The sequence below is a fragment of the Sebastes fasciatus genome, chromosome 3 (assembly GCF_043250625.1).
Source record: "Sebastes fasciatus isolate fSebFas1 chromosome 3, fSebFas1.pri, whole genome shotgun sequence".
In the NCBI taxonomy this organism is placed as follows: Eukaryota; Metazoa; Chordata; class Actinopteri; order Perciformes; family Sebastidae; genus Sebastes; species Sebastes fasciatus.
The window spans coordinates 24,635,420-24,660,713 of record NC_133797.1 but is presented as its reverse complement, the minus strand read 5'-3'; the positions used below and the strand labels follow the sequence as shown (position 1 = coordinate 24,660,713).

General features: G+C 39.4%; 1 protein-coding gene across 3 annotated transcripts in view; it reads right to left on the bottom strand.

Annotated features, from left to right (window-relative positions):
* Positions 1-25,294, bottom strand: part of ttbk1a (tau tubulin kinase 1a) — a 57,311-nt gene that overhangs the window by 23,436 nt on the left and 8,581 nt on the right. For all 3 annotated transcript variants that reach the window (XM_074629785.1, XM_074629786.1, XM_074629784.1), the window contains exons 2-14: positions 20,555-20,713; positions 18,893-19,040; positions 15,112-15,185; positions 14,675-14,815; positions 13,354-13,458; positions 5,318-5,383; positions 4,271-4,363; positions 3,758-3,883; positions 3,507-3,661; positions 2,924-3,134; positions 2,506-2,678; positions 1,266-1,606; positions 719-897 (exon numbers count right to left, since the gene is read on the bottom strand). In XM_074629785.1, coding sequence (XP_074485886.1) covers positions 719-897; positions 1,266-1,606; positions 2,506-2,678; positions 2,924-3,134; positions 3,507-3,661; positions 3,758-3,883; positions 4,271-4,363; positions 5,318-5,383; positions 13,354-13,458; positions 14,675-14,815; positions 15,112-15,185; positions 18,893-19,040; positions 20,555-20,662 — 1,920 coding nt within the window. In that variant the 5' untranslated portion in view covers positions 20,663-20,713. The remainder of the gene's footprint in view (positions 1-718; positions 898-1,265; positions 1,607-2,505; positions 2,679-2,923; positions 3,135-3,506; positions 3,662-3,757; positions 3,884-4,270; positions 4,364-5,317; positions 5,384-13,353; positions 13,459-14,674; positions 14,816-15,111; positions 15,186-18,892; positions 19,041-20,554; positions 20,714-25,294) is intronic.

Sequence of the window (25,294 nt, the reverse complement as noted above, 5' to 3'; positions counted from 1 at the left end):
GCATAATAAAAAGCACCCAAGATCTCATTTCAGGTCCAGAGATGAAAATGTGTTCACCTCCTCGTGTGATGATGGAACTGATGAGGCAGGAAAAAACACTTGGCCAAATATTGGACTGACATACACTGTTATCTGATAGTTGGAGGGGAAATCTACTCTGCTCAGTGAATCTACAGGTAAAGTTTAATCTCTCAGGTGTGCTCACTCCTAACTTTCTCTGTAAGTGTGTTAGACTCAACCTCCTGTCAGTCACAGCCAGTGTTTTTTTACTTTATTTATCCAGTGAAGGTTTGGTGAACTCACACCCTGCCCAGTAAAACCAGTTTGATCTGTTGGCCACTGAGCAGCTCCTGTACCTGATTTATCCTGTAGGTCTGGGGATTGAACCAACAATCTCTTGGTCAAAAGCTTGCTTTTCTAACAATGAAACTTTCCTAAAGTGAAGTAAAAAGTTGCAGAATCATCGAAACTGATGGAAACCAAAGAAGGAGAATCTGGAAATGAGCTGAACCTGCGATCACGCTGGATTTGTCCTTTAAGCTGCATGTTGACCGACAGATAAACGAGGCGGAGCAGCTGCTGCAGAACGCTTCCTTATGACAGCGTCTGGTAACAGTCATCAGAGTGATGAACCTGTACAGCAGCCGTCCACTTCCTCATCTGTCCGCCAACATCAGAGAGCTGAGCTCTCCTCTGATTGGCTGGCTGGGTCTCTTACCGGTCTTTGAGGTCCAATGGGATCCGACTCTCTCCGGCGGGGGCGTCCTGACGGCAGCGAGTGACAGGGCGACTGGACGGGGCTCCCGCCGCTCCTCCTCGATGCCTCCTCCTCCGTTAGCGTTAGCATCCCTCGGCTGCTGTCCCTGGTGTGGGTCTTTGGACGGACCACCAGCTCCCCTGCAGGGAAACAAAATGATGACCAGAGTTACAAGAGACTGATGCAAACATTTTGTGATTTATATCAAAATAAATATTAATTCAATGTTGCTTTGAGGGGGTTAATGTTGTTAGTTAATCTTACAAATACAATTTTTATGTCTAACATTAGTCAGCAGAAAGTAATTTTAGTGCTTTTCCACTATGAAGATTTCCAGGGTGGTTTGTTGAGATGATGTAAGTGTTACAGAATGATCATAGTTCTTAGAATGCAGCATCGGCAACCACCATTTTTAAAAACTTGTTAGCCGTGTAAACAACAGACAACACGAAACACAGCTTGTAACAAAATAAATGGAAGGAAACACAGACAAATGAACTGCTCCTACCTGCGGCCCTGAGCCTCCTCCTCTCCTCCTGCTCCTCCAGGGGGCGGAGCTCCTCGGGCTCCTCGTCAGTGGTTCCTGACGTGGTTGGTTGGAAGTCTCGTAGCTCCGCCTCTTTGTCGATGATCACCCACTCTTTGCTGTCAAAGTCCTCCTCCTCGGCCAGCGGGACGGAGCGGATGAAGGCGTTGCTGTGCGCCTCCTGGTCGACGGACGCCGCCGACACCTCCGCACGGCCGCTAGCCTGACCGCCGCCACGGCAACCGGGGTCGACCGACAGCATCTGAGCCGGCTGGGAGGAGTAGACGTGACGTGACGGAGAGCCGAGGATGTCCATCCTGGACCTGGAGGACATAGAGAAACATGAAGACATGGGGAAAATGTGACTTGACTGATGCCTAATTCACACTACAAGACATTCAAAGTCATCAGATCGCTGTGTTGTTCACACTACACAACTTGCTGTCTTGTAATCGGGAGTCTTGAAGTCATTGTGGTTTTCACACTACATGACTGACCGGAGACAGGAGGTCACACGCTACAAGATCTTTCACCAGGAGGAATCCCTGATGAGGTCTCCAAACTATGTTTTGTCACGAAAACACACGAGAAATACACAGTAAATGACGTGAAACATACGCGAGACACATTGCTGATGTTGTTGTTGGCACTTGTGGTCACAAAATAGCCTGTTTCCACCGGTTTCCAAACCATTCTTACTATTTATTTAGAGCCGAGCAGTCTCTGGGCAGCTGTCAACCACTGCTCGTGAAACTCGCTAACTCCGATCAAACTGTCAAAAAAACATTTGAGGCGAGAAATAGGCATTACAGTAACAGAATATTGATTCATATTTGATCAGCGCTGCCTAAATTGACCATTTGATCCGAGATCGGCGATGATTGACAGCTGCTGTAGGGACTCCTTGGCTCTGATTGGTTGTTCTATCTGGCCGGTGAAATCTTGCAAATGCCATTAGGAGCACAGGAGGACACAGAGGAACATGATTTTTTCACAGATTATCTGTCTCATACACTACTGTCAGGATATAGTCTCAAACAAGTCTCAACACCTGACTCTTTAATACTCATTTCATGACGTTTCATGACGTAACCATGACCAAAATAAAAAATGACACATTTTAACTTGCATTTTGTAAATTTGAATCTAATTGAAAAATGAAGCAGAAAGCTGTCTCCTGTCTTTAAACCTCCTCGACCGGTTTTATGCTGTGTCACATCACCTCTGCCCGTAGCCGTCGACCCGGCCCTCAGCAGCAGACAGACGGTCAGATTCGGGGCTGTTGACCCGGCGGTACCGTAAGGACCGACACTGACCCGTCGGTGATTCCGGGACTCCACCTCGAACATCCGACACTGGACACGCCCCCCGACCTGACTCATCCTCTTGAGCCCCCTGAGGAAGGACAGGAAGTACAGTAATGTTGTGCAGTAACTATTTAAACACTGTAGTGGAGTAGAAGTATAAAGTAACATAAAATGGAAATACCCACGTAAAATATAAGTACTTAATTTAATACGTAAGTACAGTACTTGAGTAAATATACTTAAATTCCACGGCTGAAAAGTTAAAGTTGAAGATGAAACTTTTCGTTAACATCTTTACAACAATCAGTCCAGCTGTTTTGTAACAGTTCAAACCTTGTTCAGGCTGATCCTGAGTCTGTTGCGGTTGAAGTCCGTGTCCTCCCAGGCCTCTCCGGTCTCCCCGGCGTGGGGGACGCCCGTCTCCCCGGGGGGCCGGCTGGGCGGCGCCGGGGGGGCGTTCTCCTGATCACTGAGATGTTCGTCCTGCAGAACGTCGTCGGTGTTCTCCCGCTGGAGATCTCCAGGAACCGGCGTCACATTGGCTCTGTGGACCGAGGACACAAGAAATTCTGATATTTCAGACACCATTTAGAAACTCATTTTATGATGTACTAAAGGTTATTCTGGTGCTTTTGTTTGTTTTAACCTCTTCCACTTCTCGGCTGACTTTACTTTTTTCAGAGGCAACCTTTAGATGTAGTTCATGTGGGTGTTTTTACATATTTTGTGATATGATTTATGTGTTTATTATTATGTGTTCTGCCCGGCTGCAAAAGTAACGTGTTTCTTGACCCGTCTTCTTTTCATTGATGATGGATTGAATGATAATATGACAATAACACCAACAATAAATGATCCTTTAAGCTTCAGCTTCAGCTTTAGGAGGCGCTCATACAGCTGATGGTTTGGTTCTTACCCCACCATGGCGGCGGTGGGTCGGGTGTTGTGCTGTGGTTGGGTGGAGGCTTGGGTCGACAGCGTGACATCACCTCCCGCCTTCTCCCAATCAAAAGGCTCGTTCTCGGTGATGATTCGCTCCTTCATGCTGTTCTCAAACACCGACATCAGCAGCTAAAACAAAACAACAAGACGGACTCATGCACCTGAACTAATGTCCAGCTGTTCACACTGAAGCAGAGGCCACACAGTTCAGTTCACAGCGTGTACCTGGTAGTCTGGTTTGGTGTAGTAGTCCAAGGCCAGGACATGGTCCAGGAAGATATTAAACTCTGAAGGCATGTGTTTGAGCAGCATCCTATGGTCATAACGCTCTTTAATCTGACCAACTTGTTCCTGGAGAAAACAACAAAAAAATCACTTTCAGCTGCAGTGAATTAATGACGATTCATGGAAAATTCATGGAAACATAATACAGGTGATGCACATCGTGACTGACTTGTGTTTTTCTTTTTTTATACATTTAATGAGCACTGTTGGAGGGAACCTGAAATCTAAGATTTTCAGTTCTTTCTCTGTAATTGTTATGCATATGACAATAAATAAATAAATAAATAATGCAATGACGGATATTAAAATGTCTTTTAGCAAGGGGAAGGGGCGGGACTTTGACTCTCTATCAAATTATTCTTATCATTCTGTTGTCGTTGGTGATAGTAGTTTTAACTGGTGGTACTACAGGTACATGGAAGTAGTTATTGTAACAGTGTGTTACAGTCTGACCTTATCTTTGATCTTTCGCCATGGCAACTGTCCAACGGCGAACTCCACCAACATGTAAAACAATGACCACAGGTCGTCATGGCGACCCATTTCCTGGAGGAACACAACAAAAACACATTGTTAGGATATCACTGTTATTATTAGTTTTATCATCCATTCATATGTTATATTTCATTCATAACTGCCGGTGTTACACAAATATAAACTCTGAAGGCTTCAGTAGAATATTTCCATCATCATCAATAAAGTTATTAAAGGGTAACTTATATTTTTCAACCTAGATCCTATTTTCCCATGTTATTGTGTCTAAGTGACTAATGGGGACAACAATTTCTGAAACTGTAACGTTTCGTTCACTAAAAGTGTTTGTTTTTGCCGCTGACAGGCTCAAGTTGTTATTATTAGTGTCTGACAACATTATGGAAAGAACCCTACAGAGAAAAAAAACTTTTTTCTTACCTTTCTCTTGATCTGGTCTGTTTGTTATCATGTCCAAGTACCAATAAAGGAGAAGTCTCGCAGTGAAATCTGAATATCCGTATACTCTGGCTCAAATAAATACGGGTGGCCATCAAGTTCAAAGACCTCATCCACATTGTTGAAATCATCTAAATATGCAGCCATGACATTGAAAGTCTTTTAGATAACACTAAGCTACGCTTTCTGTAAACCAACACAACAAACTGCCCGGCTGCCACTCACGTTTACACCATGTATTCCACTATTCCACCGTTGTCTTCCAGCAAAACGTCACATCGCCAGATTTCAGAACGAGACTTCTCCTTGAACGACTCTTTCCATAATGTTGTTAGACACTTATTATAACAATCATGACAAAAACAAGCACTTTTAGTGGATGTAAATGACAGTGCCAGCTTGCCCCAATAGCACCATATTGCCGCCTGTGAGCAGCTGCCGTCGACAGCCCTCAATACTGTTGTCCCTATTAATAAGTTAGACACAAAAACGTGGGAAAACAGGGTCCAGATTGAAAAATACAAAAGTTACCCTTTATTGTAATTCATTAAAGAGAACAAACACACTGACCTTGTTTTTATGAGCGTTGACTGAAGCGTAGCGGACCGTCCCTCTGAAACCTGCCACAGTCCTCGGCTGAACACGAGACGAAGAAAAGTTAGTCAGCGGTTACATCAACAATCAGGACTCACTACTGAATCTTATATTTCTAAATCACATACTGCTGCTCCATCAAATAAAAAACATAATAAAAAATAACGAAACTTGGTCTAATTTACATCCTGATTACCAAAAACCTCTTGTTACCGAGCCAATACATCAGCTAGAGATGTTTATCAGAAGTTTAATTTATTTGTTTAAAAATGGGTGCACTCCGAAACCTGACCAGCACAATGCCAGTTGGACAGGGTGTCCACTCCACTTCAATGCGGCACACAAAACTTGAACTGATGTCTCTGTGTATGAAAACAGCATCAAACAATACAGACTGATAAAAACATATTATTTGTATTACTAGAAAAGGCTCTGCAGTGTCATTGCCAACACTTGCCTTGTGGCAGCTGCACTCCATTTCAGCAGGAACGCCGTTCTCGCCGCTGCGTAACAAGTGGCATGTCGGCGTGGCCAAATGAAGCATTTAAGTGTTGGCAGAGACACCAGAGTACTTTATATATTTGGATATGTCACAGATGTGTGTGTTAATCTATACTGTTTACGTTGCTCTTGGTACACGTGGTATTCTGTGTGGCAAATTGAAATGGAGTGGCGACGAAGATTTTGTCGCACTGAATGGAAACATCACGTGGTATTGGGCTGCAGCCGCCGCAGTAACAGAGCAGACAGGTGCTGCGTCCTTTAATCTGTTGGATTCATGTTTCTTGTGTAAACAAAGTAAATTAAAACCAAACTGACCAAAACAACCAAATAAATAATGAGACAAACAGAAACATCAGCAGAGGGTCACACTGCATCCACACAGCCTCCAGATAACACAGGGATCAATCAGGATGTTTCCATGGTGATATCATTCATATTTGTGTGGTGAGCAGTATGTAATGACATGTTTAGGTTCCCATGACTACAGGGAGACACGTCATGACTTGAGAGTGGATATATGGATTTACTGTATGAAATGTTTACTCGACTGATGAGTCATGAAGTTATTGGACCGATCCTCTGTCTGCTATCCCTTTAATGGCAGACTGACAGATTGTGCTAACGATCAAATCTAACCAACGGACCTTCTGATGAACAGGAGACATTCATCAGGCTGAAACGAGTGATTTATGACAATTTTATGAAGTTAAAAGCGTTTGTTGAATCTGACTAGAAACACTTGTTTCTTCGTTACTTAGATAGAGACTCACGAAATATTTACAGCCACTAACTGCCTATATATATGTATTAGATTGAATGACCAATACAATCAGCTACTTCATTATGATTTGATATTTCACACTCGTGTAACTAACACACAGTTCACTTTAATTTATCATTTTGACTCCAAAAACTGTTATTTTTTGGAAGTTATGTAACGGCCATAGACTGTAAATAAGAAGTGGACGTAGTCACCAAGGCATCACCCATTGGTTAATGGTTTGAAGCCTCAAGTTCGGCATTTTTGCTGTCATCATCTTGGTTTTTGGCCGACGCCATCTTGGTCTTTTGCAACCAGAAGTTACACGAGACGGTGGAACTAAGCATAACCGAACACTGAATAAGACATTTTTAGTCAACCAAAAAGGTTATAATTAACTTTCATGAACTGAAAACACACTGTGAAAGGGTTAAAGTTGTAAGGCGAAAACACGGACAACTCTGTGGTAGCTACCTGTCAATCATGGGGTAGCCACCCCCTAAAGCATCCCCTGCTTTACGGTCTATTTGACTCTAAATGGGACCATAATTTACTAAATGAACATCATGCTGTATTGAAGAAGACTTGAAACTAGTGATTGAGACCATAAACTCATGTTTACAATGTTTACTTAAGTAATAAATCAAGTGAGAAGTAGGGTCATTTTATTTTGCAACCAGAGGAGTCGCCCCCTGCTGGCTATTAGAAAGAATGCAAGTTTAAGGCACGTCAGCATTGACTTAATTTTTCAGACCCGGAGTTGCCCACTGGTTACAGCTTGTGATGTCGCAGTGACTTCCTGTTTACATAAATGATTGCTTTTTATTGGATGGTGCTACAGATGTTTGCTAGCAACTGATTTACTCATGAACTTAAGTCTTTATTAGCAACAGCTGTCCAGGTTGACATGTTGGTGTTTGTTTGTGTATTGTTACTGCAGACCCTGACAAATGGTTAAAAAGTCATGAACGAGCGACAATGTGAGTAATAAATGTGTTAATAAAGTTGTATTGACACACCACTGTCATAGCAGCACTTTAATCTGTGCTGGTGACTAACATGTTCTTTCTATTTTGTATTTCAGGTTATACTTCAGCTGGTGATGCAGCTGTGACCCCTCTGTTGCCATAGAAACCACTCACATCCCTGGGTAACCATGGAGATGATGGAGAATTGGGAGGCATGCACGTCAAAATCATAACTCCAAAGGAACTGTAAGAAAAGCAAAAACAACACTGAAACGTAATAAGATGAAAATAAAACACAGAACATAAATCATTGATAAAAGAAGTGATGATTGGTGATCAATACAGACTGAACGTCATGCAAATTGTCACTCAGGCAACAACTGATGTCAAAGTAAAAGGTGGGGAAGTCTTTTTATAGTTTTCATGAAATAATACAATTCAGTCAGAACATTCTGACAACCACTGCCTGTCTATTAAAAAAAAGGTTAAACTATATTATATAAAGTAAACCTATGTGCGATGATTCTTCTGAGACAGGGTTAGGTTTGGAGATTTAAGATGGATTTTTTTTTTTTTGAAAGGTAAAAGATCATTTTAAATAGAGTTCTGAGAAGAAAAAGGCTGAGAAATGTATAAATAAAGGCCTGGAGAGATAACTCTGAATTGTGACTTTATTATCAGAACTCCAACTTTATTTTCTCATATAAATCTGAAAGTATTTGTTTTGTATTTTTTGACAGAGTCCAAAACTTCATCTGGAGAAGACGGGGAGATTCTGAGACGAAACATAGTAAATGTCAAGAAGGAGAGGAGAGGGAGAGGAGAGGAGGAGGAGATCAATATAACAATTCTAAATAATACAATTCTTCTGAAAGAGGGTTAAGTTGTGAGATTTAAAGTAAAATATCATTTTAAATATCAGTCGTTATAAACCTCATAGATGTGGGTCATTAGGGGCCTACTACGCCTACTACGTTGTAAAAGTGAAAGTGAAACACGTGCAACACGTTCAAACATGTAAAACTGAATGAAAAGTCACGTTTTGAACACAAACAAAAAGGCTTCTTTAGGTTTAGGCAATAAAACCACTTAGTGAAGTTTAGGGAAAATGATCCTGCTTTGACTAAAAATAACTACGTTTGAAAAGTAGACACTAGATGCTAGAGGTCACTGTCGTCTTCTTTTATTCCTTCTTTCGGTGATCACCCATGTTAATCGATGATAAAACTTACTAGTGGGTGTAGCAGTCCCCTTATGACCCACATCTATGAGGCTTATAACCACTGATAAAGTCCCATTTAATGACCTGATAACAGTCAAACTGGCTGAATCTAATAAATCTGAAATTAATCTCAGAGCATTTCTATTTTTTTTACAGAGTCCTAAACTTTATCTGGAGAAGACAAGGAGATTCTGGGATGAAAAAACTAAAAGAAACATATTAAATGACAAGAACAGAGAGGAACGTCAGCATGATGAAATCAACATGCTGTGTTCAGGTAAGGCCTTGTTTAGACAACCAAACATTTTAGAAAGTCTGGACAACAAGAAAACAAATGAAATGTGATTTTTGCAAATCGGATTTGCTTAGTCTAAAAAGCCTTTAGTTCAGCCATCAGAGACAGAAGCAGTAGATCTATTTTATTCAATCCACATTATTTATTCATCAGCAGCTACACGCTAACATCAGGGAGAGAGAGCTGATCCTCCACACGCACGCACAGACACACCCTGACACACTGGTGTTAGAGAGGAAACTGAACCACCGATGTGAACGAGAGACATTGTAAAGAAGTCCATACAGCTGATACAGTATAACTGACAGAGAGTACTGCTGCACCTTGTGTTCTACAATCAAAGAGCTGTAAAAAGTCTACATATCTTAAAAATAAAATCATTAAATCTCATGTTCAGACTCAAACCAACAGTAATCTATCTACTAACAAGTATTGTGTGTGTGTATCAAAGCCTGATATCTTTTCTTCCTCTGTGCCATAGAGCTCCATTGTTGTCCAACAGCTATTAAAAACACATCGATGAGATGAGGTGAGAATATTTAAACATATCATCCAACCCTAGTGCAGAAGGATGCAGACACTCGTTTTACAATCTTGCCGCTGGTTTCACGCTATTCCGTTAACTAACAGCTGGCCTTACGAACTTGTAAAGAAATGCAGCTATGCACCAGTATCGACGACCGCTAGCTAGCAGACATAGATTTAAAAATTAAAGCAAACAAAAAAGTATTCTACTGCTGAACATTGACCCCAACAAATAACTATTACTATCATTATCATTATTATTATTATCATTATTATTATTATTATTATTATTATTATTATTATTATCATCATTATTATCATTATTATTATTATTATCATTATTATCATTATTATTATCATTATCATTATTATTATCATTATTATTATTATTATTATTATTATTATTATTATTATTATTATCATCATTATTATCATTATTATTATTATTATTATCATTATTATCATTATTATTATTATTATCATTATTATTATTATCATTAGTATCATTATTATTATTATTATCATTAGTATCATTATTATTATCATTATTATTATTATTATTATTATTATCATTATTATTATTATTATTATTATTATCATTATTATTATTATTATTATTATTATTATTATTATTATTATTATCTTTCCTCCTGTTTGAGTGACATTTGTTAAAATACTACAGACACCAGCTGTTTTAAAAATTAAAATATATATTTGGGGTGTTTTTATACCTGCAGCAACTGTTTTTTTGTTGTTGTTGTTGCTTGTTTCCACATCCAGCAGTTACATAAGAACATGATGATTCATTAGGAGTTTTGTGTTTTTGTCCACCTGATAAATATAAGTCCAATACTCACTCTCTTTTAGCTCTGTTTTTGGTCTCCACAAACTCCTGAGGGAAATAGTCTCTTTAGCTGCTAAATGCTCCCCTATGTTCACCAGCTAGTCTCTGACTATATCTGTCTGTTTGTTGCTGCTGAGCAGGTGTGGTGTTCAGTGTTTTTTTTTACAGCTTTTTCTCTGAAAACGACACTATGAGAGCGGTGAGAGGGAACCAGAACGGTAAAGTTGTGGACCGGACAGATAAACAATGCACTGAAACTCACTATAAAGCTCTGTAAAGCAGAGAGGAGCTGCAAATTCAGCTGATCATTCTCTGGAGGTTCATCACTACCAGAGACACATTCATTTCATACATTATTAGCTGAGAGCCACAGACAGGAAGTCAGACAATACTGAGTGACGGATTAACATGTTGTTGGTTTCAGTCTGCACAAGATTTGTTGAATATAAGAAAAATGTAGAATAACACCAACTGATCCTTAAAATAAATACTGCAGCTGCTATATTACTTCTAATACTACTAGTGCCTTGTCATATGATGGCAGCTGGGAGGACTTCCTGTTTGATTAAAGATGATGTCACTGAGAGAAAGAGAGAGAGTACTGAGAGAGAGAAGTAGAGGAAGAGGAGATGCAGGGGGATGAAGAGTGAGGGAGAAGAAGAGCGAGAGAGGGAGAGAGGGAGGCGATCCTCTCAGATCGTTGGACAGAAGCTGACTCAGCTGTAGAGAGAGAGAGAGAGAGAGAGGGAGAGGCAGCCTGAGGTCTCTCGCCCACTGACACATACAGGAGCATCAAATATTCATCTCACTGCTGCAACAGAAGCAACAACACTGCAGGTAGAGGAGGAGGAGGAGAGGAGAGGAGAGGAGGAGAGTTAACACGAGTAGAGAGGAAGAAACAAGAAAGGAAATGAGGAGAAGAGGAGAGCAGGAGAGGAAGAGGAGAAGAGGAGGAGGAGAGGAGAGGATAGGTAACATGGGCGGAGAGGAAGAATTAAGAAAGGAAGTGAGGAGGAGGAAGAGGAGGAGAGGAGGAGGAAGAAGAGGAAGAGGAGGGGTAACAAGAGTGGAGATGAAGAAACAAGGGAGTGAGGAGGAGGAGGAATGAGATGAGGAAGAGGAGGAGGAAAGGAGAGGACAGGAAGAGGAGAGGAGGAGAAGGAGACGAGGAGTAGGAGGAGTAGGAGAGAAAAGGAGAGGAGGAGGAGAGGGGAGGAGGAAGAGTAGGCGAGGAGAAGGAGGAGAAGGAAGAGGAGATGAGGAGGTGAGGAGAAGGAGGAGGAGATGAGGAGAAGGAGGAGGAGATGAGGAGAAGGAGGAGGAGGGAGAGGAGAGGATAAGGAGGATGACAGTAAATGGAAGCAGCTCACGTACTCGCTGATCTAAAAATATCTCAGAGTTCAGTCTGACAGAAAGACGTCATAAACGAATGAGAGAAGAAGAATAGAGAGAGAGATGCCAACAGCAGTGAAACTACAAAGACCAGCAGACCTGATCACTGACTGACGACCAGTCAAAACATCTGAAGGTCTGAAGGTGTTCATGACTTTTCACAATAAAAGCCTCTTTCATTCAAGCCCTAAAACGCAGAAAAATCCCCTCATGCAGCTCCAGGAAACTGCTGCTCTAATATCAGCTTATATAATAATATCTGATCAGTCCTTATTACGTATTGATACACACACACACACACACGCATGCACGCACACACACAGGATGTGAGGCCTCTAACAGACAACAGACTCACTGTCTACAGCGATCTATTGAACTAATGTGCTGCAATGCAGCAAACACACCCTGTCTGTCTGCTTCTTTTTTTTTTTTTTTTTTTTTAGCTTTTATGATTCAGTTTATTTTTTAAGCACCTTAAAGGAAACTGAAACACAAACCACATCAGAGGAAAATAGAGATAACAGATTGTATAAGTATGGAAGACCATTCCCTGCTACAATAAAAAAATGAAAATGAAAAATAAAAATAAAAATGATCAAAATATGAAAATAATAACAAGTAAAAATTTCTCAATACCATAACAAATATTTTCTTTATTTATTATATGTATTAATGTCAAACATATTTTATTTAAAAATGATGAAAATATGAAAATAATAAGTAAAATGTCTCATGACCATTACATTTTTTATTTATTTATGTATATATACATTTTATTTGGAAGTACAAATTATAATTTAAAAATTTAAGTATGACTTAGTCAACTCTTTGTCCTAATATTTCATAATGAGATATCAATCATAAATTTAACTCAATTTCTCATCATTTTAATTCACTCTTCTTTAAACAAAACTAATAATTGAAATCAAAGAATTTATAATTATAAAATAGTCTTTCATCCAGATTTGTTTTTTTAAGTATGACAAACTCAATCATTGTGAAAATATAAAACATTAATTTGCATTTTGTTTCTAATATTTATCTGATTTCCTTTGTTTTTATCATCCTGTCTTTTATTCCAGAACATAAAATGCTCTTTTAGTTTATAACTGTGAAATAAAATGTTAAAATTACGAGATAATATCGAACATCTATGACTTACAAATTAAAATAATTTTATAGATGCTGGTACTGAAAACAAAAAAATCTTTACAAAGACATTATTATGATAAGCTAGCTCATAATTTTGGCTCAAGTGTAAAAATTAAACATTGTAAATCACAGTTATAAGATTATGACAATTTATATTTTTACTATTTCTAAATGTTCATTGATGGCAGGATGGGTCTTCCATACAACAACGACAGGGGATCAACATCTGGAAATACGTCCTCTGATATGATGCAGAATTTTAGGACATTAACTGTTAATAAAATGTTATTTTTTTTCAGCCCCTCTGGTGATATACTGTCAGCACGGATGTTGTCAATAAAGTTTCTTACCGGTCGGACCTCTCCGGTGGTGTTGGTGTACTGCCGCGCCAGACCGAAGTCCAGCATGTAGCACTTCCTGTAGGTGGAGGGAAGCCGGCCCATTGCAAAGTTTGACTGCAGGAACAAAACAAGACAGAAACACCTCAGCTCAAACTTCCCTCCTTACTGAAGCGTCTGTTGGATCATTATAACTTTGTGACGAACGTGAAACAAAGAGACGTTGATGAAAATACTGTGAGTCTGTGAAGTGAAGTGTATCAATAAAGTTTTTCCAGACTGAACTGGATCACATTAATAAGCACGATGGCGGTGAAGCTGAGCAGACGGTCTGCAGGTTGTTCTTCCTCACTCTGACCTTCCTTATCCACCAACCTCATCACTGTTTGTCCTCCAGCTTTTGTTCCAGCTCTGCTCATTAATATGTAAATGTATTCAGCAGGAACATCCTCGTCAGTCTTCACCGTTAACGGTTGCTTTTTCTGTTTACAACTGAGCTTCGAAACATTAGAACATTCACATAAAATCAGGTTTTAAAAGCTAAATCTTCCCTGCACTGCACTGCACTGATAAAAACCTAAAAAACGAATAGACCTAGTTCGATCAAATTATTGACAAAATTGTTGTCGACCATCTTCACACGCAGACAAGTGATTTATATTTTTGGTTTAAAAGTTGTTGTTTTTTAAAAAGTGAGTACATAACACTGAAAACAGTCTGACTGTAAAAAAAGTCCTTCATTTCTTAGGCAATATGTTTATTAGAATTTTGTACCAATTTTATATAAGAAATAATTATAAAAAGAGTTGTTTTTTTTTAACACCCACTGCAGTAAATTACATAAATAAAAACAATATTAAGTCTAACTGTTAATTTATATTTTTTCTGCTTTCCTGATTATTTTTGACAGTTCATAATATTAAAACTTTTGTCTTGACTTTCATTAATTTATTTTAACAAAAAAGTGTCACCGTGACTAAAAACGTGTTACTCTGTTTTTCTCTGGATTTATTATTATAATATAAACTTATTTATGTATTATTTTATGCCATAAATTATAAATGCATTTTGGTGCATTTAAATATCAAAAATTCTCTTTTCTCCAAATACATTTTTGACACACAATAAAAACTCTACCCAGTTAAATAAGATCACAGATTTTGTAGCAACAGCCAATCGGCTCCTCAGATCAGGTGTCAATCAAAAGCTTCAGATCAACTCCCTCCCTAACATCATGTGTGAAACCACAGAAGAAAAACTACAACGGCATCCTTCTTTAAAAGGACCGTTGAAGAAAAGAAAAGCCAGCAGAGAGAGCTGGTTTCCATCGTACCGGTTTGATGTCTCGGTGCAGAAAGCCCACTGAGTGAATGGCTTCAATGGACTCCAGGATCTGCTTCCCGAGCCGCAGCGTGGTGCTCATGGTGAAGGTCCCTCTGGGCTGACTCCTCCGCAGGTCGGCCAGGTTACGCCCCTGCAAGAACGCGGGGACGGTCGCTTAGCAACAACATGGAGAGAAACTATAGTGGAGGCAAACAAGCTGCCATTCACTGCGGTGGCACCTCACTAAAACAGTTAAAACAATGATCATTTTATCGATACTCAACGACTATAATTCCCATGAGTCTTTGTGATAAGCTTACTGTCAAAACCAGAGGTTGTTGAATGCTATAATCTGTTTCTGTCTAGTTTATATTTACAGTATATACTTCACAATAAAAGCCTTTATAGGTCCATGTAGCTTTCAGTGTTCAGTGCACTCTGACTCACCTGAAGCTGCATGACCACGTAGTTGAACTTGTCGTTTCTCCCGCAGCCGATAAATTTACAGACGTGGTTTTTACCTGGAAAAGAAAAGAGCAGAGGGTAAATCACACTGTAAAACGTCCTAATGCAACACAACACCTGACAGACTGTAAAATATTATAATGCAAAACAACATCTGACACACTAAAATATTATAATGCAACACAACACCTGACACAATGTAAAATATTCTAATGCAACATCTGCCACACTGTAAAATATTCTAATGCAACTCAACACCTGACACAATGTAAAATATTCTAATGCAACACAACATCAGACACACTGTAAAATATTCTAATGCAACATCTACCACACTGTAAAATATTTTAATGCAACACAACACACTGTAAAATAATCTAATGCAACACAACATCAGACACACTGTAAAATATTCTAATGCAACATCTACCACACTGTAAAATATTCTAATGCAACACAACATCAGACACACTGTAAAATATTCTAATGCAACATCTACCACACTGTAAAATATTCTAATGCAACACAACACACTGTAAAATAATCTAATGCAACATCTGCCACACTGTAAAATATTCTAATGCAACACAACACCTGACACAATGTAAAATATTCTAATGCAACACAACATCTGACACAATGTAAAATATTCTAATGCAACACAACATCTGACACAATGTAAAATATTCTACTGCAACACAACATCTGACACACTGTAAAACGTCCTAATGCAACACAACATCAGACACACTGTAAAATATTCTAATGCAACACAACATCTGGCACTGTAAAATATTCTAATGCAACACAACATTTGACACACTGTAAAATATTTTAATGCAACACAACACCTAACACACTGTAAAATATTCTACTGCAACACAACACACTGTAAAATATTCTAATGCAACACAACACCTGGCACACTGTAAAATATTCTAATGCAACACAACATTTGACACACTGTAAAATATTTTAATGCAACACAACACCTAACACACTGTAAAATATTCTACTGCAACACAACACACTGTAAAATATTCTAATGCAACACAACACCTGGCACACTGTAAAATATTCTAATGCAACACAACACCTGACACAATGTAAAATATTCTAATGCAACACAACATCTGACACAATGTAAAATATTCTACTGCAACACAACATCAGACACACTGTAAAATATTCTAATGCAACACAACATCTGGCACTGTAAAATATTCTACTGCAACACAACACACTTTAAAATATTCTAATGCAACACAACATCAGCCACACTGTAAAATATTCTAATGCAACATCTGTCACACTGTAAAATATTCTAGTGCAACACAACATCTCACACACTGTCAAATATTCTAATGCAACACAACATCAGACACACTGTAAAATATTCTAATGCAACACAACACACTAAAATATTCTATTGCAGCATAACACACTGTAAAATATTCAAATGCAACACATCTGACACACTGTAAAGTATTCTAATGCAACACAACATCTGACACACTGTAAAATATTCTAATGCAACACAACACACTGTAAAATATTCTAATGCAACACAACATCTGCCACACTGTAAAATATTCTAATGCAACTCAACATACTATAAAATATTCTATTGCAACATCTGCCACACCGTAAAATATTCTAATGCAACACAACATCTGCCACACTGTAAAATATTCTAATGCAACATCTGACACACTGTAAAATATTCTAATGCAACATCAGCCACACTGTAAAATATTCTAATGCAACATCTGTCACACTGTAAAATATTCTAATGCAACACAACATCTGCCACACTGTAAAATATTTTAATGCAACACAACACACTGTAAAATATTCTAATGCAACATCTGCCACACTGTAAAATAGTCTAATGCAACATCTGCAACACTGTAAAATATTCTAATGCAATACAACATCAGACACAATGTAAAATTTCCTCGATTCAATCTGTTATTAGTAACTCAGTGACGTCAGCCAACTTAAAATTTCTAGTTTCCTGATTCAATTAAGAAACATTGTTAGCTTATTAGCATACTACCCAGCATGCACTAGGTTTGGATTAAATAAATGCAGAAACAAGTCTTTTTTCTAGTTCAATTAAGTTACATGAAACATAATATCTTGATGCCTGTAACAGCTGCTTATCAAACCAACACCAGTGTGTCAATGTAGGTAAGGCCAAATCTGAATAACTGCCAGTTATAAAGGATGAGATTTTCTCTTCAGTGTCTGAGAACAAAAATCATCTTCATGCAGATGATACAGCTTTATACTGTGTTGCTGATACGTTTAAATAAAACAATGAGCAAATCTCCTTTAATGTAAGGTGCACTTATTGATCTTAAATTAGAGCTTAAAGCATGTGTCACTAAAGCATCATTAATAGAGAATGATGGAATGATGCAGTTATTTAAAGAAAAAAAAACAGGTTTGAATATTTCACTTAGAGTGAGAGATCACTCAACTGCATGTTGAGGAGGTGGAAGAGTGAATCAGAGAAAATAATCCAACCAATCACGCGCTGCCCTGACCCACACACATGTGACATAATCGCTGCTTTTCAACCGTGACATAATCATCATCGTCATCATCGTCATCATCATCATCATCATCGCCATCATCATCATCATCATCATCATCATCATCATCATCATCATCATCATCATCATCATCATTATCCTCATCATCATCCTCATCATCATCATCATCATCATCATCTCATCATCGTCATCATCGTCATCATCGTCATCATCGTCATTTATCTTTAGCATTAAATTAAAGATGTGGAGGATTTTTGTTTTTACCATCCTGACTTTAAACTGAAAATGAACCAGTGAAAACTTATTCAGGATTAAAAACATAAAACATAGAAACTCCCACTGGGGTCCCACTTTTCTTTCCTTTTTGTCAAAGTTACAGCAACAAACATGGCTCTCATGAACATGATCATATAAATGAATGCAGTTCTTGCGCCTGTAATGTCTCAGATGTCCGATGTCAGACAAGTATAACAAAAACACAGTTTGTTCCAGTCCTCCAGACAGAACCACAAAGCAGCAGCTTTAATTACACCCAGAAACTCTAACAGGTCCTGTTGATGCTAAAGAGATGACTTACAAACGAGGAGACACACAACATCTGATCGTTCCATATAAATTCTGACTTCGGTTCGGGGAACTGAAGCGTTATCTATTCTCTTGCCAAAGCAACAAGACTCCATTGAAAAACAAAAACGTCATTTTACCTTGCAGAACACGGCAGTTGCTGGACTAAAGCTGCCTTGAGCGGTTAGTTTGTTTGTGTTATTGTGCAACTTCGTTTAGTTCGGATTCACCAAAGTCAAACAATTGTAAAAACAATCTCACTGATTGAGGCAGCGGTAGACCAGCAACCCCCGTGTTCTGCAAGGTAAAATTACAGTTTTTTTCAATGGAGTCTGGTGGCTTTGAAGGAAGGCATAGATGGATACAACGGCTTCAGTTCTCCATTGGAAAGGGTCTGATGGCGAGGTATAGCGGTGAAAATATTCTAAATATAGCGTACACTTAAACTGATATAGATTTTTTAAAACGTCTAAAATACGTTTTGCTGCCAGCCCCGTCCACATCAGTACATAGCTTTGGTTACCTGCTCGTACTCCTGTCTGTTTCTCCAACATTTTTAGTTCCTCTAATATTTTGAATGCAGGACTTTTACTTGTAGCAGAGTATTTCTACGCTGTAGTATTAATAAGGTGTCTCACCCTGCAGCTTCTTCAGCACCGCCACCTCCATCTTCAGCACCTGTTTGGGCTGCTGGGCCGACTCCACCTTCAGCGCCACGTTCTCCCGCGTCAGCAGGTCCAAGGCCTCGTAGATCTCCCCGAACCCACCACCACCGATCTTCTTTAGCTGGGACACAGAATGCAGGACAGACTCTGGATCAGTTCGGTCTGATAATCTCAGTGTTACAGCATTAAAACAGGAGCTACAACAGTTTCATCAAACTAAAAGACCATCATCAATAAAACAGAAATCACTTATTCTGGTTTCAGTTTCAACATTAAAGCATTAAAGCTTTTTCACTGAAAACATTCGTTTGTTGAAAAGTTTTCCCTTGTTTCTACCTGTCTCTTCTCTTTTTCCTATCTTCTATTCTTATTCTTCCCCCAATCTATCGTTTCTCTTCTCTTGTTTTTTGTCCTTTCTTCCCTTATTTCCATCTTTCCTTCTCTTCATTCCCTCTTCTCCTTTTCAGTTCTGTTTGTCCTATCTTTGTCCCAGCTTCCCTTCTTTTTTGTTCCTGTTTTCATTTTTGTCCTTTTCATCCCTTCTTTTGTTGTTGTCTTTGCTAGTTTATGATCATCGGCTGAATCCTGCTGAAGTGTCTTTGAGCCAAACTCTGAACTGTACATATACATGTATATATATATAAATGTGTGTGTGCGTGTTGAACCTTGGCGGTTCAGTGGTTCAACAGTAAATTGATCAGTGAAGTGCAAACGGCCTGCAGGCTCCACGCTGCGATCTGATTGGCTGAGACAGGAGCTGTATTATATAACTTTTTATTTCAGAAACCAAAGGAAGCTCAAAGGACGGCAGCTGTGTTTTTTCTATGAATTATATACGTACATTTTATATGTATTAGCCCTTTAACTACTGGTTACATGTACATCACATGACTTTCTTTTGTTCCCTTTGGCCGCAGGTACCTGATAATCCATCACAGTCAGTGTTTCATCACCGTTATATTTGAGTTAAAGTGTGTTATGTTCAGGTGGTGATGGAGTTGAGAGATGAGAACACCTCCCTGCTGGTGTTGAAGGCTGCTGAAGCTGCTGAACATCATCATTTATAAATCATCTTCATTGGATTTTTGTTCATCTGGATTTCACATTCCTTAAAAACACTGAACAGCTTGTGAATTCAATATTTTAAGCATCTGACTGTGTTGGAGTGTCCTCGAACACACCATCAGGGAGAGTTCTGAGTTAAATGTGGACTGTTTCTTCAATCTGTGGAAACTCTCTGTGAAGTAAACAGGACTTCACAGTAAATGTGTGATCGATGTGTTGAAACAGTGAATGTGTGAGACGTCTCATTGGTTCTCTCTCTCGAAACATGAAATAACATTGCTGACAGTTTTTTTTCACAATGGAACATTTTTATTTTTCTGTGTTTCTGTCAGTAAGATCTGATCTTTGTCCTACACCGTTGGGTCCCCTGCACTTTTGTGCTCGGGCCCTAACAAGAAAAATATAAAACAATACGTAGAGCAAACGTTATTTTAAAAAAAATCTATTTTAAAAAAGCAAATCTAACAATAAATTCTGAAAAAAAAACTAAAACTTTAAAATCCAAAGCCTTAACGCTCCACATCAGAATCTGTAAAGTGAGCTGGGGGTAGGGTAGGTTTCCTGACTCACCACTTTCCATCGGTCTTTGACCATGCAGTTCGGCGGCAGGATGTCGGCCTGCTCGGACGTCCCGTTCATGTTGGCGTTGTCCTGGAGGCCGGGGACTAGGCACTGCATCTGCCAGCCAGACAGAACACGAGCAGCTCCCAGCTTAAAAGAGCCATTTATCTGTGAGGGAGGGAGAGAAAGAAGGGAGGGAAGACAGAACAGTCAGTAAATTAAACACATCATTTTGGTACTGGGAGGCTCCCAGTCTAACCACAGCCCTGTGCTGGGACAGTCACAGCAGTCCAGTATAACAACAGGCATTAGAGATGGCTGGCTGCCATTAGAAGCCATTCTTCAGCTGGATCAGGCTACAGGCCGGTGGGGGGGGTTGGGGTGGGGTTGGGGGTGTGATGGTATTTGCAGTAACTGGAGCAAATATCATGTGTGCAGAGGAAGCAGCCGGACACTCTGCTCTCATCCTGACTGCTGCGACGACCCGATGGCCATCGACTCCACCGAATCATCAGAGATCACAACGGGCTGGTTTCTAATCGACCATCTGAACTAACAACCATCAGCATGGCACAGGAACAACACGTCCCAACATGATCCACCTGAACTACAAGAGACACTACTGGGATTAACCAACCTAATATTATTATTTGTATTTTTAAGTTAAAGGAACAGTTTGACATGTTAGGAAATTCGCCTCTTCTCTTTCTCTTTGAGAGTTAGATGTTCAGATTCATACCACTATCATGTCTGTATACTAAATATGAAGCTACAGCCAGCAGCCGGTTAGCTTAGCTTAGCATAAAGACTGGAAACAGGGGGAAACAGCTTGCCTGGCTCTGTCCAAAGGTTACAAAAACCACCTACCTAACATAAAAATTAGGGCTGTCAATCAATTAAAATATTTAATTGCATGATTGTCCATAATTATTTACGATTAATTGCAAATGAATCACACATTTTTTATCTGTTCAAAATGTACCTTAAAGGGAGATTTGTAAAGTTTTTAATACTCTTATCAACATGAGAATGAGCAAATTTGCTTTTTTTATGCAAATGTATGTATAGCCTATATTTATTATTGGGAAACAATTAGCAACACAAAACAATGACGAATATTGTCTAGAAACCCTCACAGGTACTGCATTTAGCATAAAAAATATGCTTAAATCATAACATGGCAAACTGCAGCCCAACAGGCAACAACAGCTGTCAGTGTGTCAGTGTGCTGACTTGACTATAACTTGCCCCAAACTGCATGTGATTATCATAAAGTGGGCATGTCTGTAAAGGGGAGATTCGTGGGTACCCATAGAACCCATTTTCATTCCCATATCTTGAGGTCAGAGGTCAAGGGATCCCTTTTAAAATGGCTATGACAGTTTTTCCTTGCTAAAATGTAGCGTAAAATTGGAGAGTTATTTAGCCTTCGTTGCAACAAGCTAGGTTGTCATGGTTGGTACCAATGGATTCCTTAACTTTTCTAGTGTCATTATGATGCCAGTCTCTTCGCTCTAGCCTTAAAACAGAGCCTGCGACAACCTAAAAATTGTAAGTTGCATTAATGCGTTAAAGAAATTAGTGGCGTTAAAACAAATTTGCTTTAACATTGACAGCCCTAATACAAATGAGGGTTTGTTTTTACAGAGGCTATGTGCTGAACTATTTCTTGACTGTGACCAGTTACCAGTCAAAATAAGTGAGACTCCAGGAAGAGACTGCTCTCAGTCACGGCTCTCATCCCCAGTAAAACCACAACATGTTGTTTTTTGACACATAATTTTTTTCTACAGATTAATTTATTTTTCTACAGATGTTAATCTGGGGGATTTAAAGGTGCTGGTTGGTGGATTTTGTCACCTTTGGACAGAGCCACGCTAGCTGTTTCCCCGTTTCTGGTCTTGATGCTAAGCTAAGCTAACCAGCTGCTGGCTGTAGATTCATATTTGGCGTACAGACATGAGAGCGGTATCAATCTGAACATCTAACTCAGAGTGAAAGAGAATTACAGGGTTTCAGTAAAGGTTGTACAATTCAGAGGGAACAATATACATAGAATAATTACTGATAGTGATAAGGGCTGGGTACTGAACTTTCACGGTAGACTGAAATGTACCGTAAGCATGGAGTATCAAAACCTGTGCAATATACTAGATATACTATTAGAGAGTTCAGTAACACTTTGTTTAACAGGTTTGTCATTTCGGAGATATTTCCTAGTAATTTCTTAGGAAGGGTTTAACAGAAAAATAAGCTTATATTCCTAGAAAAATTAATTGTTTTGGTATTGTTTCAGCATATTTTCTAAAGCCCTTCCAGTGAAAGTAGAAATGAGTACTGCTGCTGTGTCTTCTTCTTCCTGATAGGGGTGCCAAATAAGTTGTTTTGTTATTTGGGTATCGAGTGCGACAGGAATGAGTCCTAAAACCTGGAAATTAGTTAGCATTTTAGCACTTCTGGTTTCCTCGTCTGGAAGTCAATGGGTTTTTTGAATGGGTTTTAGTTTCATTTTTATTTCAGTTAAATGCCTGAAATAAGGTCTGTGGTTAACACAAGCTGAAGAGATTTTAACGTTTTGTTCTACGATATAAAATACATCAATAAATAGGTTACCCCACTTGTGAATTTTGAAGCCTTTACGTGCCTTCAAAAAGCGGAAACGTCATCACACCTTCACGGCCTCGTTGTGTATACTCGCGCTCATGCGACCGTGGTGTAGTTCGTTAGCTTTTTACTGGCGATTGCATTCACGCTTCAAAAATCATAAAAGTGGTGTTCATTTGTGAAGATAATCTTACAGAACAAAACGTGCAAGTACCATAAACGTGTGTTTGCCACAGAGCTTATTTTCTGCAATAATCCAAAACCCAAAGAACAAAATCCTATTGGCTTTTTGTTACGGGAACCAGCACAATGCTAACTTCCGGGTTGGCCTTCAAAAATAAGTCATCCCTGCACCACTCTATAAGGGTTTATTTCGTAAAAAAAAGCTAGCTATGCCGTTGAACTTGGGAAAGATGGGTCATTTTTTCCCCTGAAATTGGCCTGGCAGGTTGTGTGTACACTCCCAAGTTGAGTACCGCTCCCAACAAGCTCCATAAATGAAATGCTTAGCCTAGTAAGCTAGATGAGTTTGGTTAGAAACACCTTTTCTGGGATTTGAGTTGGAGGAGCTTGTTGGAGACCAAACAGCCTGGGAGTAATGCTCTGCCTGAGAAGACGACTACAGGGGAAATAAGTCCCGGGGGCCTATACATATTTGGGTCAAGATTTAATGCTACTAGACCTGAGCTCATAGTTGTTGTTGTAAACTTGAATATTGTATGCAGAGAAGGCGATGCTTGGTCAGATTTACAAGCATTTTTCTGATTTGACCATTTCTAGGGGTCATTGCAAAGACTTGGACACTCCTGCAAACAATGTGGAGAAATTATTGCACTGGAGGAGCTGATTAGTCTAAAGTAGACAACCATAAACTCTGTTCCTTCACACTGAATATGGATTGGTAGTGGAGGATGTGGTGGCCCAGTTCATCAGCATTCAGGTATCTGACTGAGCATCACTCTCACAGCCGCCGTCTAAAACTACATTCACCTGTAACCACCCGTTTGTCACGTCAGTGCTCTGCAGGTAGTCGACCTGAGCTGAACTGTTTGACTCTGCTGCTCTGATACAACATGTCTGCCATGAATGGTCATCAGTTTTCAGTGGATTCGTGGGGAAATTTGAAGTTCAAAGTGATGCATGTCAGTCCCCAAATCATGCTGTTCTGCATGCAATGCCACGGGCCGTCATCAGTGCATGCAGAGCTCAGGCGGACTGCAGATATAACGGAGAGTGTCCGCTGGATTTCCAGTCAGACCAGCTCTGACAGAGGACTGGACGGACTGGGAAGGAGGGGAAGAGGCTTCTCTGCACCTGCAGTGATACAGCTGTGTTACACAGCAGCAGCAGCAGCAGCATCACCACCATCATCACCATCAGCTGACCAGCGACCAGCAGCTGGGAGTAACTGTAACACTGGAGATGTAGTGAAACCTGCTGCAGGCCTCAACACACTGCTGAGGCGCCAATCACTGCAGAGGGCGGGACCACAGAGTTTCTCTGATTACACTGCAACAGGAAGTCTAACAACCGGCCAATCAGAACTGATATAATATGGTAATATAGTAGTATAATATATTGTTATAGAGGGCAGTATAGTTAGAATACTTTAGTATACTATGATATAGTATAGCAATATACTGTATAGTTAAGTAACATAGATTGTATATAAGAAGTGGACATAGTCACTGTGACGTCATCCATTGATTTGTGGACTACTGTTTGAAGCCTCGAGATTGGCATTTTGGCCATCGCCATCTCTTTTTTGCAACCAGAAGTGACACGAGAGGGTGAAGCTAAGTACAACCCAACGCTGAATAAGACATTTTCAGGTGACCAAAAAGGTTATAATTAACTTTCATAAACTGAAAACAAACTGTGAAAGGGTTAAAGTTGTAAGAAGCAATGGACAACTCCCAGACCACACAACGCCGTGGTAGCGACCTGTCAATCATGGGGTAGCCACGCCCTAAAGCATACCCTGCTTTATGGTCTATTTGACTCTAAGTGGGACCATAATTCACTAAATGAGCATCATGCTGTATTGAAGACTTGAAACTAGCGATTGAGACCATAAACTCATGTTTACAATGTTTACTGAGGTAATAAATCAAGTGGGAAGTAGGGTCATTTTCTCAGACTTCT